Below are 18,285 nucleotides of genomic sequence, written 5' to 3' on the forward strand. Positions count from 1 at the left end.
TCTATCAAAATCATGCAAATATATATTTTTAAATATGATATCTGGTACTATCATGCATTAGTAAATAAAACAAGCATATAGTAAATTATTTGAGATGCAAATAAATGTGGACATATGTTTACTTTATGCTTATATGTCTGTAGTGCTGAATCCAACGGATGTTGAACTTGCAGACAGAGAGACTGGCATTAACATGAAGAAAATCATCAAAGAGAAGGGTAAGACATTTTGTGTGTGTGTGTGTGTGTGTGTGTGTGTGTGTGTGTGTGTGTGTGTGTGTGTGTGTGTGTGTGTGTGTGTGTAAAAGTGGCTAACTTAAATGTGCACAATTATTTTTTTAAACTGCACATGCATGTGTTAGTATGGTAACCCTTCATTGTTACTTTGAACAACTTTATTAATAGTATTGCTTATTCTGCAGTTGTCCAAATAACCAATCAAGGGTTACCAGCACCAGCATAATGCATCATGTAGCACATACTAACACATGCATATGCACACACACACACACACACACACACACACACACACACAAAAACACGCAAAACTTAAGGGTAAATTACATGCTAGTTTAAATGTGCATGTATATTTTCCCACGTGCGTGTGTGTGTGTGTGTGTGAGAGAGAGAAAAACCTAGAAAACATCTAGAAAATTCTGAAATACTTCTGAAAGTCACTGCAATCACCTTTTTTTATATTCCCCCCATTTTTCTCTCTAATTTTGTTTTGCCAAATTCACACCCACCAGGCAAATCTCCCCTATCATACTACAAATACTACCTGGAGTAGCTGAAGACTCCCCTGAGACACATGAAACTGGCCATTGCCATCTTATTGAAGTGCTGTTCATGTTGCATTATGGGGTCATGTAACACACTCAGAGGAAAGCGCTATCCACCCCCATCTGCATGCATGAGTTCAAAGATGTGAGTGTCATTGTGATTGACAGGGAAGGAAGATTATACCATCCCTCCCAGCCAGAGACCAAGGGCAAATTTATGTCAGTGTCCATAGGAACAGTTGCTTGTAATTTGCATATTCTATAAAGAATGTAGCTCTCTCTCTGTCTCTCACTCTCTCACTCGAAAGATATGAACTACATAACTGTAATACTTATTTCAGCATACTTATACATAAAAAGCTAAAGAATCCATAGCATTCCCCCGCTTTACCGCGGTTTGAATCTCGTGCCCTCGGTTTATCGTGGAATTGCATTTGCCACATAACTAATTTGTTTCGCTGATTTTCTCGTGGATAGCATGATAGACCAAAAAACATATATAGGGAATAGTTTTTAAGGAATTTTATGTTTAAATAATGACATTTAATAATAAAAATATAGTAAAATGTAAATACAGTACAGTACAGAGAGTAAATAATGTGGTGATCTTTAACTCTTTTTTGACGTCATAGGACACTTCAACCAATAAACAACCAGAGAAACTATGCATAGGCTACGCTACTTCAGAACTGTATACTGTACAGTACATGTACTCACTATAAATGTGATACAGTGTACTGTATTTCTACAATTCATTTAGCTATATTCTTGCATATGTTTTCTGTGTGTTTAAAGTGTGTGGGAAGATGATTTACGGCTTAAATAGTTTTATTTTTTATTTGTTAGGGTGCCATCCTTTATCGTGATTTTTCTTTTATCGCGGGCGGTTTTGGAATGTAACACCATGATAAATGTGGGGATTACTGTAGGTATATATATATATATGTTCTACTCAGGACAGGCCACTCAGAACAGGCCTTGCAAGGGTCAATTAAGAAGTTGAGTCCTCGTTCTGTGTGCAGGTACAGAAGCTGGCTTCAAAAAACAGACACATGAGTGCTGCAAGCATTGCTTTAGAGGTTGCAGAAGCCGAAGGTCCACTTGTCAGTGCTTAGACCATATGTCACACACTGCAACAAGTCAGTTTGCATGGCTGTCATTCCAGAAGGAAGCCTCTTCAGAAGCCAGTTTAAAAAAACTTGCAAACAGCTTGCTGAAGACAACCTGTCCAAGAGCATGAATTATTGGAATGTCCTGTGGTCTGATGACATGAAGATAAATTTGTTTGGCTCAGATGCTGTCCAGCATGTGTGGCGATACCCTGGTGAGGAGTACCAAGAAAATTGTGTCTTGCCTACAGTCAAGCATGGTAGTGGTAGCATCATGATCTGTGGCTGCATGAGTGCTGCTGGTAATGGAAACATAGATGCCAACATGTACTGTGACATTCTGAAGCTGAACATACTGCCCTTCTTTTCTGTTTTACAAAATATTAATGACCCTAAACATACTGTCAAGCACAATGTGTCTAACATCCAGCAGCTCAGTGATGTCATTATGGAGGATTGGAAGAGGATCCCAGCAACAACCTTTGCAGCTCTGGTGAATTCCATGCCCAGGAGGATTAAGGCAGTGCTAGATAACAGTAGTGCTCACACTAAATGAGTTAATTTCAGAGGACACTAAATCTATTCTGCTTTACAAGCTGCACATTGACTACTCCAAAATACATTCACGTTAAATTTCTAAAGCATTGTCCCTCGAGAAATTTATACTACATTGTATGCTGAAATGTGATCACTTTTGTGATATACTATATATATTTGTGTGTGTGTGTGTGTGTGTGTGTGTGTGTGTGTGTGTGTGTGTGTGTGTGTGTAACAGATGGCAGTCTCCACCTCAGAGTTGCAGAACTGGGAGGAGATGGAGAAAATATGCCCCCAGGTACTCTTAAAGAGATTCAGTGCCTGGTCTGAGAGCATATTTTATTATTGAGTCTGTAAACTTATCTGTCCTAAAAACATGCACACACGCAAAAAACACACCTTGTTGGTGTTTACTAGAGAGTACAATGCTACAACAGAGCTTACTGACAGGATGGGAAGAAATGAAATAAGAAATGAAATGAAAGATAAACTGCTAATTTATCCGATTAAGATGTCATGTCATGTGAAATAACATGCACACAAATCATTCTAATGTCCGGGTGCACAATCATTCATGCCTTCTTAAAGGTGTTTGCAAACAAACAATTACTCTGTGATCATTACACACCACAAAGAGTCCACACACACACACACACACACACACACACACACACACACACACACACACATACATTATTTGATAGACTGTTTGCTGCACCTCTAGCACACACTGACACATTTCTCTCTCTGAAAGTAATCATTTAACATGAAAAAGCCATGAGTTGAACTTATTACATACATGGCATCTTTACAAAGGCCAGTGAATTTTAAATACTAGTTACCTTCTGTGTTTATGTGTGGGGGTATGCGTGTGTGTGTGTGTGTGTGTGCATGTGTTGGTGATGATAAACAAAGTGATTTGGTGGTGCATGGTGATAAATTACCAAGCCCGAGGCCAGGAGCACCTAGTTTCAGCAGGACTTTGGCAAGTGAACCCCTTTCCACCTCTCCATAAATCACTTATTTTCCCCTACTTCCTCCCTAACATTTAAGCGTGCGCACACACACACACACACACACACATATACACACACACACACACACACACACACACACACACACACACACACACACACACACACACACACACACATTCTCTCTCTCTCTCTCTCTCTCTCTCGCTCTCTTTCTTCCTCTCTCCCACACTACAGGTCAAGCTCTAATGGTAGCTATACTCGCTTCAAGCAAGGTTTCTCCACTTTCCTTACTCTCTTTTTTGTGTGACAGGCAGATGGTGGGCTAATCTAATTTGGGACATATTCTGCCTCGTATATAACCAGTTAGAAATGATTGGGAGATGTTATGCTTATACACCAGCGTGGCTGTGTATGATTATAAAAACATATAGGCTTCAATTAAACTTGTAGACCAACACAATTCAGCTCCAGGTGTGGCACACTACTATAAATGCCACACTGCTAAAAATGACACTTCTAAAAATGCAAAAAAGAAAAAAAAAAAAAAAGAGGATGCCTGCTATTGTCCTCAATGCATTTTTTTAACCATTATTAATTAATATTAATTCATAATTACTTAATTATATATTTGTTTTGGTTTTTTTTTATTAGAAAAAACACCCTGTGTTTTTTTTTAGGAGTTCTGCTAGTTTCCATAGCTGAACCCAGCCAAGCAATTAACTGTCCAGTGTCACTAGCAAATAAGAATAACTTAAATGCTAAAGAAAAGTGATACACAATATAGGCTTATTTCAAACTTACAAAATAGAAAATAGATTTAATATATCATTCTCTGAAAGCAAAAGCAAGCCCATTAAAATGTTAAAACCTTTACTTTGAGCAAAAATAATAGTAAAAAGCTTCAGGAAATGACACTGGTGCATGAGCAGAATAACAATCAGAAAATTTAAGAAAATAACACTTTTACTGCACTTTTACAGTACTAGAACCAGTAAATATTTTTAACATATGTTTGTAAATGATCTTGCAGTATCCCAATCAAATTGCTGTGACAGTGTTGTATGTAATTGTAAATTTGCTCAGTTTGCTGCTTTAACACACCTACTACTAAACTAAGGCATTAATAGGTCATTTGAATCAGGGGTCTTTAAGCCAGAAAATCATTCCTTTCTGTTGGACGCTGGATCCCCATGAGTAGAATTATGCATCTTTGATATAAAATTTTTCTTTTTGATAAATCAATTAATGTTATATTCTTGTCATACTGTAAATATTTTACTGTATACTTCCTAGACTGAAGACTTGTGTTTTTACATATATCCTCTGCTAGAGTGAACTAATGTTCCTGTTCTTGTTCCTGAAGCACTACACTTCTCTCTAGGCAGTAAATCAGTGCCTACAGCTTTTTAAACATGAGTCAAGACTATAAAAGGAAAACGTTCCATGTGAATACTTTTCTTCTACATAGCATTTTTTTTTATTTGCTTTCTTATGAAAAAACATGCCACTTAGGCATGGAGCAGTCAAATGGACATCTGCAGTGACTAAATTATTCAGGAAGTGCCATATTGTGTAGTTTTATGTAAACAGTAGCACTAAAAGTTCTCACATACTTTTAGAAAATAAAGAATAAATATGACTAGGCCTTGTGTGACCACACTATAGTAAACTATTGCACACTCTGCTGTATTATTAGTGTTTTAGCTTACAATTGGAAAAAATGTGGGCATCATATTTTCCAGTTTGGAAAAAAGTCAAGTGCTTCTGGTCCAGTTTGTTTGCTAATGTATATGGCTTAATTTGATGTGGTGTGCAGGGGTCATGGAAGTACTTCGGGAGGAAAGAGTGAGACTATAATGTGTTATTCTGCGCACTCCATATTTGCCTGTCCACTTTTCCACAGAGCAAGATAATATGTGGCATCTGGTTACAATCAATGTTTCCCTTCTACCATTATGAAATTAGCCACACGGAAATTATTTGAAATGGCCTGTAATGATTTCTGATAGAAATTTGCGCCATTGTTTTGCCCTTGAGATAAGCGAACCAGTAAATCAGCATCAATCAAAACAAGTGCACATTTTAGAATAAACCCCTAGCCCTATGAGGGCTAAAAAAATCCAAATGCTTACCTCATTCTTTCATTTTGGATCTAGCCCTTCAGGCTCTGATTCAGAACTGATAGAAGTTTGCCTATTTTTTGGCTTGAAGTCAAGGTACATGTTGCTGTGAATAGCCCTGCGTTCCTTGTTTTTATGAACTGCATATTTTCCCTTATTATATTCTATGTTTATTTGATGGCATTTCCCTCAGATTGTTTGCAAAAAGAAGTGTTTGAAGAACACTGATCATTAGCTTGATTGCTGTTGTAAGCATATTTAGGGTGGTTTAATTAAACTGTAGCTGGGTGCACTAGGCCTCAGGGAGAGAGCTTTGGCTGCAAGGGTTTAAAGCGTTTCTTCTCCTAGAAAAAGGTGTCCAATGAGAAAAATCAATGCTGTGAAGGGAGAAGTTACTGTTACAGTTGGCAATTTAAGGCAAGGTTAGTGCAGCTGAAAGTCACCCTAAATAAATGAGTGATAAATGAGTGCTTGCTCTGCCTGACTTTCCCCTTCTTTCTGTGTGTGTGTGTGTGTGTGTGTGTGTGTGTGTGTGTGTGTGTGTGTGTGTGTGTGTGCGTGTGTGTGTGTGTGTTTGTGTGAAATAAAGACAGGTGCTATTCTGTTCTGCTTGTGGGGATACAAAGTACAGATTTTCTTTTTAATAGTACATGAGAGTAAACCAAACTGTAGCCAGTCATAAGTTAAATACTACTAAGACGTAGACTTTTGGAGACATTTTATTAAATTGTTAGATGCTTAGATTGGTTGATAAAGGCTTGCATTTTGTGCAACTTTTGCCAAGCTAATTATTTTCATGTGCTTTTAAATGTCACACACAAAAAGTAAATAAAAAGTGAGGTGCATTTACGAAATCCATCCTGCACAAACAACTTTAGTGAATTTGATCATAGCAACTCATAGTGAGTTGATACATTCACTGACAAACTAATACAGGTTGTGAAAAAGGAGCATGCAGATGAGTAGAGACTACAGTATGTGAATGGTATGCATAATATAATGTTTCCATGTATCCACAGCATGGCTGAACACTTCACTTCATTACTATCACCCTCAAAGTGATGCCAGATCTGAACACAGCTTTAGACTAAACCCCTTGACCTGTTTTCACTAAGTAGGCAACATTCCAATAGCAATATCATAGAACCTGCCATGTTTTCCACAGTTTTACTGAATCCTTTTGTCTCTTTGGTTACACAAATTATTCTTTTCAGTCCTGCTGTGCACAGGTTAAAAAACTGAACAGTGTTGAGCAAGTATTCTTCTCATTGAATATTCTGAATAGTACTACACTCTAAGCCTAATTGGCATAGGGGAACACTCATTAGGCCTTATTTTCATCTCTGCATAGTAATTATTAGTGATTGGAGTTGCAAGTGGCCAAGTTCTTGTTATGTTTGTTTACCTATTAATTATTATTATTATTATTATAATAATTATTAATTAATATTAATGTAAAATATAAAATGTTAATGTTTCACTGTGTATGTTGAACATTGTCCAGCACCTAGAAAATATAGAAAGTAGCTAGTAGCCTGTAGCTTGTCTTTTAAGAAGGAGCCTCTAAAATATTTATTGCATAGCTGTATGGTTTGGAGGGGATATTAAGATAAATCATTATCTTTTTTATTTTATTTTAATTTCAAAAAAAAAATTCATAAAACATTGTATGTTTATTTTTTTTGTGTGCACTAGCCATAATATTTAGCATATCATAACTTTTCTGATGAGAAATTTATTCAGATTACTTTTTCAGATAGAAACTAAAGTTTTATACTACCTGGATTTCCCCTGGCCATAGCTTATCAATGTTTTCACAAGATTTTGTGCTGATAATTTCTAACCTGTTTAAAAATCTTAAGTCTTGAATTATTACATCCTTGTGTCTAAACTTTCAAAGATGTGACTCACTTTTACAGACATTCCTGCTGACTTTGGTTTACAGCAAAATTTGTGTATGTAGTTGGTCTAGTGGTCCATCTACATAATGTCCATTCTCTTCCCTATGGGTCTATTCCCTATGGTCTATTCTCTTCCCTATGGATCAATTTGGTTGCATTTTTATAACATGTCCTGCATACTGTGGATCTTGTCTCCGAGGCCTTGTCTCCAAAGCAATTTAGTCTGTGGCCAGACCAGAGCAGATAAAATATAATAAACACTAACCTCCCCTTTGCTCATATTCTTTTCCCAGACACATTTTGTTGCATTTTTTATTGCTATGCTTTCATCTCCTTTTTTTTTCTATGGGCCAGGGTAAGCTGAGATTTAAAGCATGAACATTGAGCTATTTTAGTATAATTTAACTCATTTAGTTTCCCAACGTTTATGTGTTTCTTTTACTTTCAGGAGGGAAATGCACAGCTTTTAATGGATTTGGTACTCATGGGACTCAAAGTCCTCATTTATGGGGATTTGAGCCTGAGTGATTATTTAAAGATGGAGATTAAGAATTTAACATATGAGTCGTAGTTCAGCAGGACACCTTCTGTGCATAGGCATCTTCTTGTGCATAGGCAAAATCTGAGCACTATTTTTGAACAAAATGGGCTAATCAAAGCTTAGTAAATGTGATGTTCTTGTCTTAGTTTTAATTTGACATGGCAATTAATGCATGGCAGTTTATGGGCCTCACATCATGAACTCAAATAATTAGCCATTGCCCATGTTTTAATATTTATTTTGGCAATTAGGATAATTACTAGAGTGCCTTGATCTGGATATGTAAATCACTATGTAAACAACTGTGTGTGTGGTTGCACACCTGACAAAAACACTGCACTTAATTATTCTCTAATAAGAGCCCTTTAAATGTTCAGGAGATGTCCTCTAAACACATGTATGAAATTAAAAAAATACCAAATAGACTAAGGGCAATAAAACCATAGTTCAGAGTACTGATAGCTTTTGTAGTCTCTGGTGCTTTGCAGCATCTGGTACTCCATATGGAACCCAGGAAAGATCCACTTTCTCTGAAAAGGCTGACATCATGTCAAGTGTTTTCCTAAAGGACAGAATTTTCTGAGAGATAAAGAAAAGTGATAAAGTAAGCAAACTTACTGTATCCTCAGTCATCTTGAAATACAACCCAAACTACAAAACTGCATTAGTCACACAGCTGTTGTAATTAAAATGGTCAATACGAACGATTTAAACGTTTATTATATGCAGGTAATGTGCACAACACACAGCAAAAAAATGGACAAAAATGTCTTCAAAATAATTAAAGCATGTTTTGTGCATGTTTTCTTTAATAATTAGCAGAAAAGAATAATAAATAAAAAAAAGTCAATATCTGGTGTGATAACTCTAGAAATGCATAGTCTTAGGCCAAATGTGCAGTTTTATAAGGAAATTAGCTGATAAGTTTTAGCATTTTGTAGAACCAACCACAGCTCTTCTAGAAAATTTGTCAAACTTCCTTTTTACTTATAATGCTTTCTATACAGACATAGAAACTCTATACAAATACTAACAAATTTTGTGCTAAAAATGTAATGTTCAGATTGCTTGTATGTTTAAAAATATAAACAAAATTTGAGTGAATGACCGAAGCACTGCTTTTGTTGAGAGTAAAATAAAAACTGTATGTGTTTATTTTTAGGAGTGGGGCAAATGAAAGGGCTTGACCATTGAAAAATTAATGTAGTATATATGGTGGGCTTAAGCGCTATTTGTTGTTTTGTTGTTTGATTTATTTATATGTTTACAAGCTTTGTATTCTTGGCTTGGAGTGTTTTGTCTATGCTTAAAAAGCATACAAAAGCACACTAAAAGACACTAAAAACACCTGATTTTAAGTGTCACATCTAAGTGAAATAGCAACTCTAAGAACTAAATGCACAAATTCAAAACTTATGCAGACTTAGACATTTCATAATAAGGAGTTCTCTCTCGCTCACGCATACATGCGTGTACACGCGCACACACACACACACACACACATATACACACATCATTTATTTTTTTGTGCATGCTAGGTTTGTGTCTTGGACACTTCCTGCAATATTTGGTATAGAATAAAATGAATTAAAGTGTGAATTGAAGACTGTTAAAGCAAGATAAATCTGTCATACCAGCATTTTTGCTAACCCAGACTTGGGATTTGTAGTACAAGAAAGGCTGGGGAATCAGTGTAAGTTAGGGTTAAAGAGAACAACAAATTGCATAATAGAAGAATATGGTGGGTTATATGATGACATGTAACCCAATTAATAATACTGACATTACTAGACTACTATTTATTAGGATTAGAATACACTGTTGAACATCAGATAAGGATACATACAACTGCATGCAACTTTAATTGTAATCTTCATAAACATTATAGATTAATGATGGTTTATTTGCACTGTTAGTTGGTGCTGCAGTGTCAATCTGTTTACTGTCTCACTGTGTTCTGTTGTTTGCACAAAATGTTTCACTGTTCACTTTATTTATTGTCCATTTAGTTTTGTTGTGTGTTGTAGTGTTTCTGAATTATCTTGTGTATATTTATGTCGTTTAATGTAGCACCTTGGTCTTGGGAAAACATTGCATCTTTCACAGTGTACTGTACTGTATTTGGTTGGAAAGAGAATAAAAAGACTTGACTTGGAGTTTCACTGTGTGATCTTGCAGTTCGTCTCATACCTTTGGGTTTTCAATGTCGCATTCACCCCTTTTCTCACCCAGTCTCTCTCCCTCTTTAAATCCTGTCCTACTCTCTCAGTCTCCCTCTGATTCACAATCTCTCCACATGACCTTGATCTGCTGCACACCACTTTAATGCCACAGCAAAAACTCAATCACACAAAGTCAAAGCGTTAGGGGAGAAGGAGGAAGATTTTATTTCCTATTTTCTTTTTCTTCTTCTTTTCTGTTTCCACTTTAATTCCTTTTTACTGTAGAGAAAGAATGGGAAATGTATTGCTATAGGGACAGGTGGGGAGATGAACAATGGGCCAAATGAAGAGCAGGGTTATCTGGCACAGAAATCAATGTGACCCATGATACACTGCCATCACAATTCCCACCCCTCCTGTCCTATTTGTCTTATCCAAGATGGTGCACAGACTCCAGACAGATTAGCCCAAGTGAATCATGACTCCTCTATCTCCATTACCTGCTTTCTTTACTTCAGCCCCTGCTATCTGTCTGTCCAACATATGGATCAACTGGGGATAAGGTTAACAGGGTGGGGAGGTGGAAATACTGCATTGCATATGGAGAGTGTGTTATAGTAAACAATGAACTGCCCTGCTGAAGTTTGTACAAACAGGCACACAGTTCCTCTAAAGATATACACTGCTTTGCTGTTTTATCTTTCCTACTGCTGAGTTTTCATATATTAACCCTAAAAAATTCAACATTCTAATCTCAGTTGATATATGTTCTAAAGATTGTACAGCACAACTGTAAGTGGGTGTGAATATTATTTAAGACTGTACATACTGAAGGCTGAAACCTTTATTAAATGCACATTTTAAATGTTATTGTACGTTACATAATAAAACAGGACTAGAAATTAAAATAGAATAAAATAACAAAAACTAAAACTAAAAAAAAAAAGTTAAATCTAAAAAAATATTTATTTTTACAGTGATGTTATTTAATTTGGGTAAAGGTATATAATATGTTTATATTAAAGTGTATAACTTTTTAAAAAAATGTTTGTGTTTCTTATAGATGAAGCTCAGATAGCCTTGCCCCTACTGAAGTCAGGTTTTGAGAAACTTCCTTTGGGTGCTCAGACTCTTCCGCCAGGCTTTCCTGCTCCATTCCTCTTCACTGAGGGCCTCTCCTCTGTTGAAACATTGCTGACCAACATTCAGGTACGGAGGTTGATGTAATGGCTTGTGTGTGTGTGTGTGTGTAATCTCATATCTCTGCCTGTTTACATTGTTGAAAATGGCATGTTAAACGTCATTACTGTGTATTAAAGAGATGTGTTTTGTGTATTGCAGGGCCTGCTAAAGGTAGCAGTGGACAATGCACGTGTGCAAGAAAAACAGGTACAGCAGGAGAGGAAAGAGCTCAAGATGGAGCTGTACAGAGAACGAGAAATGAGAGAGACTCTGGAGAGGCAGCTAACTTCTGAGTTCCACAGTCGAGGTAAATACAGGCAAAAGATGCTTTTGTGCATGTACTTTCTGTCAGATTCAATAGGGGGAACAAATGGACAGATGTCTAAGAATACACAATGTGTCTTATGTTTGAATTCAAACAGTCTGTGTTAGTAGTTACTAGTTACTAGTTACTAGTAACAGTGTGTACACTTAATATAATCAATTGGTTAATGCACATCTCAATGTTAATTAAACATCAATTACTGTCTTCTCTGTGTTTACAGTAATAATGAATAAATCAGAATGCAACATCTATATCTATATACTCAGAAAAATAGATGAATGAAAAGAAAAAAAGACTATGAAATGACTAAACAACGATGGCGTACTGCCAAATGAATATTACTAACAGTTGGATTTATCGCAGAGTTGGCTGCTGCCCCAATTGCGGCAAGAAAATTAAGCCCATTAACTGACTGGATAACAACTCCAACAATATGTACAAACACTTCAATAATTTCATTGCCATGGCTGTTGCTGCTATGCAAATTATTCATACAGAGCTCTTAATGGTGCAGGAAATTAAAGATTAAAGAGGTGTGAGGAAGAAGTGATGGTGCCAGAGGAGAGATATTTTGTGTGTGTGTGTGTGTGTGTGTGTGTGTGTGTGTGTGTGTGTGTGTGTGTGTGTGTGTGTGCAAACATTATTTTAGGTGCAGCTGTTCCAAGCTGAATGAGCAGTCAGGTTTTAACCAAATACTTGAAATTCAGCTTTGATTTTTTTTTTTTTTATCAATTAATTATGATAAGTTAAATTAAAACAACTGTTTTAAAAACTGAACATGCTGTCTCACGTGCCTGCTACATTTAAAATGTGCCAACTCCAAGGGAAAGTTAATGAGAGTTTCACAGTCTTGTGTCTCTAGTGATAATTGAGCTCTTGAAAATTTCCAGGTGTAAATTTGCAAATTATGAAAAGTGGCAAATGTAACAGCAAAGCATATCTTCATGGATATTTCACACTTTTATACTACTCATTCTCTGGCTGTCACCTCAGCTACCATCCAGAAGCGCCTGAAGAAGGAGAAGAAGGTGAAGAGAAAGCTGCAGGAGGCTCTGGATTTTGAGTCGAAGAGGAGAGAACAGGTGGAACAGGCCCTCAAACAAGCCACCTCTCCTGAGAGCCTCTGCATGAGTCTCAATGGTGCGCTTCTTTTCACTGGTATCTCTCTTTATCAATTACTCTAACTTTTTTTTAAACACCTTTTGGAAAATTATGTTTGCACACTATTTGATTCAGATTTTTGTCAGAGAGGAAAGACTCTATTATATTTATATATCTAAAGATGACTGGGCATACTACATGTGTTGAGGCACAGATAAAATAGGTTGTATACAGATAAAATTATCTGAATATGGTGCTGTGCTGCTTGTTGCAGCAGTTCCTGTAGAGGCATTTTTCCTACATACATTACGTATTTTAGGTGTATGTACCTAATGTGTTATTTTCCTCTTGGGATAATCTTTCCATCTATCTATCAATATCTAGAAATTGTCTCAACTTTAAGTAGGTTACATTTGAGTTACACACATGAATAGCTGATTTGATTCCAAACTATTATATTTAGATGTTAATGGTAATGCAGAAAGGTTAAGGTCAGGAATGGTGCACATGCTAACATGCTGTCCTGATATGTTCATTACTGTCTTTGTGTTAAAAAAAAAATATGGACATTAGTTAGCCAAGGCTGCCTTTTTTGCTTTCACCCTGTTCAAAATAAATGATTGACATGAATGACAGAACTTATGAGAAATTATATGTATTATATGACTGCATAAAAATGTTGTCAACATATTAATTTGTTAAAAGTTTATGCATTTAAATTACATCATTATTTATTTTAGGAAAGTTACACATATATTCAAAGTCTGGTTAGTCAGCTGTTTAAATACAATCTCTGTGAACCAGATTCAAAGATTATGCAAATTTTCTACATGCAGTTCATGTCATGGAGGTTGCCAATTCTTCTTGAGTAAATGAAAGTGAAAAAAGTGAGATAGGGTTTTCACTAGCATCTTTAAACATGAAAAATCTCCTGAACATTAATGGAATGATGCCTATATTAAATTAATAGCCAATATTTATATGTATAATGAATTTCTGGAATCTCATATTCATCTTTTAAACCCAATTGTCTTCAGTGTATAACAAAAAAATTATTGGCCTATGCTGTTCCAGTTTTTTTGGTGGGGACTGAACCCATCAGACAACAAGAAGTCTCATCATACTTTAGTCAAATTAAGTGCCTTTTATTGTCATTTCAACCATTTACAGTTGGTACAGTACACAATGAAACCAGACAATGTTCCTCTAAGACCATGGTGCTACATAAAACAACTTAAATTAACACTAGATAACACAAAACTTACCAGGACATACAGACCTACACACAGGACTACATACAAACAAAAGTTGTGCAAACAATACAGTATAATAATACAGTAGCAAATTGACAGTGCAGCAATTACCAGTACAAAAAAATGATAATGCAAAGAAATCGTTTATAGTGTAATATAATTTTTGGATTTTGAATTTTGAATTTTTGGGGATTTTTGAATTTTGAATTTTCATCATAGGTACATTTCAACTACGAGAAACAAAATGAGAAAAAAAATCCCGAAAATCACATTGTCTGATTTTTTAAGAATTTATTTGCAAATTATAGTGGAAAATACAAAAAAGCAAGATTTCTGGCTCTCACAGACCTGTAACTTATTCTTCAAGAGGCTCTTCTGTACTCCACTTGTTACCTGTATTAATGGCACCTGTTTTAAATTGTTATCAGTATAAGTTATCAGCTTGGTGTGAAGAAATCAACTGTGGGAGCAATTATTAGAAAATGGAAGACATACAAGACCACTAATAATCTCCCTCGATCTGGGGCTCCATGCAAGATCTCACCCCGTGGGGTCAAAATGATCACAAGAACGGTGACCAAAAATCCCAGAACCACACGGGGGGACCTAGTGAATGACCTACAGAGAGCTAGGATCAAAGTAAAAAGGCTACCATCAGCAACACACTACACCGCCAGGGACTCAAAACCTGCAGTGCCAGATGTGTCCCCCTGCTTAAGCCAGTGGTATGGTACTGCTAAGAAGTGCAGATTATTTGGCACGGGCTCCACTCCAGGTCAGGCGGCATCATCGGACGGATTGTACAGCAGAAGAAAAAGCCATCTCAGGCTCTTGAGCAGGGAACAGTGGGGGTTTATTACCAACCTGGCATTTGAAGGGTGATATCCCCAGAGCAGAAGGTGTTGTGAGCATATTCAGCCCACAAGAGAAAGGAGGACAAGGAGAAAGGTTTGGTCACCATATATCTCAGGGTGTTCTCTAAATCTTGGTTCAGCCTTTCAGTCTGCCCATTGGACTGAAGGAGAGACTGGTGGTGGCAGGTCTTCCAAAACCCAAAGGCAAACTGTGGGCTGCAGTCAGAGAAAATGTCTTGGGGAATGCCAAAGATTCATCATGGAATGATGACTTGCCACAATAGAAGCAACACCTCTCCTTGAGCCGTCGATTATGCTTCTGGGATAAAGACGGGCGTGACCTAACTGCATGAGCTTTGGGAATGTCTGGGCCAGTTGTGAGCCCCCTCTCCCCTCCTAACATGCCCTGTTGGGTATTAACTCCTAACTGTCTCCTATGCTATCCCCGCTCCCAGATACAAATGTCCAAATGTGTAGCCAAATTGATGAGTGATTTAATTGTGTCAGGGGGATCTTGAGGGGCCAGTTCATCCTGAAGAACCACAGAGAGGCCATTTTGGAAGCATACTTTGAGGGCAGCTATATCTGCTTCCGGCTGCCAGAGTGCGAAACTAGATAGCGTATTTAGATGCTGTTGTCACCTTGGCAGAGAGTAAGAAGCGTTTTGGAGAGCTCAGAACCACTAACTGGGCGATCAAAATCCCTTGTTAAATAACGCTGTGAAGTTGGAGTAGCTGGAACAGCATCATTCTGTGCTCCCCCCAAACTACTGTGACAGTTCAAGGGTTCAGCCTGAGAGAAGAGTTATAATCTACGCAATTCTTGGCCAGTCGGTGGGAAATAAGGAAGGTTTCAGCTCAAACTTGAGAGCTCAGTGATTTAAGAATCCACGACAGGCACTGGGATCACCCGAAAAGCGGGTAATGAGGAGGGGGAAGTCTGGGCTCCAGTACTTGAGATTGCAAAGCCAGGAGTAGAGCCTGGGCCGGAGCCAGTGCAGGATTAGATTGGAGTAGATCCTAAACTGGTACTTGGACTGGTGGTAGATGGTCCCTTAACGGCTGAACTATGGAGGCCAGAGAGGACAGTAGCGCAGAATTCTGGTTGGTGATTTGGAAATGTTGAGCCAGCACTGGCTGATGTTGTTGAAGCTGCTGTTCCTGTCGTAGCAGTGATGCAAGTAGCTCTTGCTTTTTTTGCAGATAGAATCAACCCAGTATGAGTACATTTCTAGAGAAATTCCCCATGCACTCCTCAACAAGCAGCCACCAGTGGCAAGTGGTCAGGGCCAGCAAAACCTTCTCTGCTGGCCTAAACACTATCAGAAGCACTGACCTACATTTACAATCTAAATTCTAATATTTGTTCTATGAAATTGTATTAATTTATTACATTATCTATTCTCTTCATTTCGTAGCGTTACTCTTGGCTGCACTGCTTCCGGTAGGTGTATGTGTATGTGGATGAATCAGATTTCAGCCTCTATGTGCTGCCATGTCAATCTAACCTACCCAGGGCCTGCAAAGTCTATACTGCTGGCGTTTTTACCATTACCAACAGGTCTGTTAAACCAATCAGATTTCATATTCGCCTCACAGGGCCAGAATAGCATCAGCATTTTTCTGTCCTCTGTTTGGTTGGTCAGAAGGAAACTGTTACAGCCAAGTTCGACTGGCCAAACACGTGTGTAGCACTGCACACATAAATACATCTGGGTTAGACCTTTTTTATGCCTACGGAAGAAGAGAAATTGATTTGGTTTTGGACATACTTAAATCTATTTTGTCTCAGCCCGGGAAAGGTTTGTTCCAAACCACTGAATATGAGCAGTACCACTGGTTTACAGCCTATGAGGAGCAGTGCAAATTATCACTATGCATCTCTGGTGAGTAGGTTGTATTTTAATAAAATTTTGAATGTTTTTGTCCTGTTATTAGACAAATATTTATTCTGAACTAATCCAGATCATGTAGGTGCAGTGGTAGTGTAGAGGCTTGAAGTTGTCTTAACTGGGTTTCTTGCTTTAGTAAAATGGTATTCACACTCCATTTGTAAAATGCCTCTCTCTCTGTAATGCCACACACTGTTATATTGCGTTTATGTATAGTATCCATGTTTTCTATAATCGAGACGTGATAGTGGTGGTATTAAGAGGTGGATTAAGTCGGGGAAAGTCCACACTGAGGGCCCAGGTACCAAAAGCACGGCCTGCCACTGGCAACCACTATAAGCTTTAAAATGTAGTTATAATAAGCAAAACTTAGATTTTTATAATTTTATTAATAAATTAATTAATCTGTCAGATTAATTGATTAATTGATTATCAAAATAATTGTTAGTTGCAGCTCTGGTTTACAGAAATAAACAACAAATAAACATCCATATCAATGAACAAGAGGGTGAGAACATGTGACTATGCATACAAACAATTGACTAGCAATGCATGTGGTCATCGCCTTTAAAACTGCTTCTCAATACAAGTTACCTTATCAGTCCACATAAATATGGCCCATTGACATTTGTACAATGCATAAATTAAAGAAAAATATGAAATATAATGTGTATCTCACTTTTACAGCATGTATCGGAACACAGGTGTAGAGACTGTTGCCATTTCTAGTGCTAGCATTAGCTTCTTGGAAATACGTATATATTAAAAATCAGAACACTAAAATACAGAATACAGCAATATAAACAAGGGTAAATAACATGTATCAATATGTTTGTGTGAGAAACTTGCCTCCAAATTTACGCACACTCATCTATGGCTTGAATACACACATTAAGTGGAGCATAACAAGTTGCATTTCACTCTGGGGGCAGGACTAAGTTAAATTAAATAAGTCAATCATAATAATAATAATAATAATTATAATAATAATAATAATAATAATAATCTTCTACAATAATCTTCTTCTTCTTTTGGCTGCTTCTGTTCGGGCTCTCCATATTACCCTGTCCTCTACATCTTTTCTCTCCACATCCATAACCGTCCTCCTTGGTCTTCCTCCTTTCCCTCTACCTGGCAGCATTCTTCTACCAATATACCCCATGTCTCTCCTCTGCACATGTCTAAATTATCTCCCTCGCCTTGTCTCCAAAACATCCTACATGCGCAGTCCCTCTAATAAACTGATTTCTAATCCTGTCCATCCTTGTCACTCACAATGAAAATCTCATCATCTTAAACTCTGCTACCTCCAGCTCCACCCCCTGTATTTTTGACAACGCCATTGCCTTTAAACCATACAACATAGCAGGACTTACCACAGTCCTATAAACCCTTCTATTACAAATCATTCCTGACACTCTTTTCCACTCACTCCACCCTGTCTGCACTCTTTTTTCACTTCTCTAATAATAATAATAAATAATAATAATAATAATAATAATAATAATATTAGTTTGTAATAGTGATTTTGTAATAGGAAATTCTTGAGAG

At 37.1% G+C, this 18,285-nt stretch overlaps 1 protein-coding gene across 7 annotated transcripts in view; it reads left to right on the top strand.

Moving 5' to 3' along the window:
* dacha (dachshund a) overlaps nt 1-18,285 on the top strand; it is a 136,281-nt gene that overhangs the window by 108,509 nt on the left and 9,487 nt on the right. For 3 of the 7 annotated variants that reach the window (XM_046867271.1, XM_046867270.1, XM_046867276.1), the window contains 5 exons: nt 144-218; nt 2,666-2,725; nt 11,192-11,337; nt 11,470-11,617; nt 12,629-12,793. In XM_046867271.1, coding sequence (XP_046723227.1) covers nt 144-218; nt 2,666-2,725; nt 11,192-11,337; nt 11,470-11,617; nt 12,629-12,793 — 594 coding nt within the window. The remainder of the gene's footprint in view (nt 1-143; nt 219-2,665; nt 2,726-11,191; nt 11,338-11,469; nt 11,618-12,628; nt 12,794-18,285) is intronic. The other 4 variants (XM_046867274.1, XM_046867272.1, XM_046867275.1 and 1 more) reach the window with 3 other exon arrangements.

The sequence above is a fragment of the Silurus meridionalis genome, chromosome 15 (genome assembly GCF_014805685.1).
Source record: "Silurus meridionalis isolate SWU-2019-XX chromosome 15, ASM1480568v1, whole genome shotgun sequence".
NCBI classification, from domain to species: Eukaryota; Metazoa; Chordata; class Actinopteri; order Siluriformes; family Siluridae; genus Silurus; species Silurus meridionalis.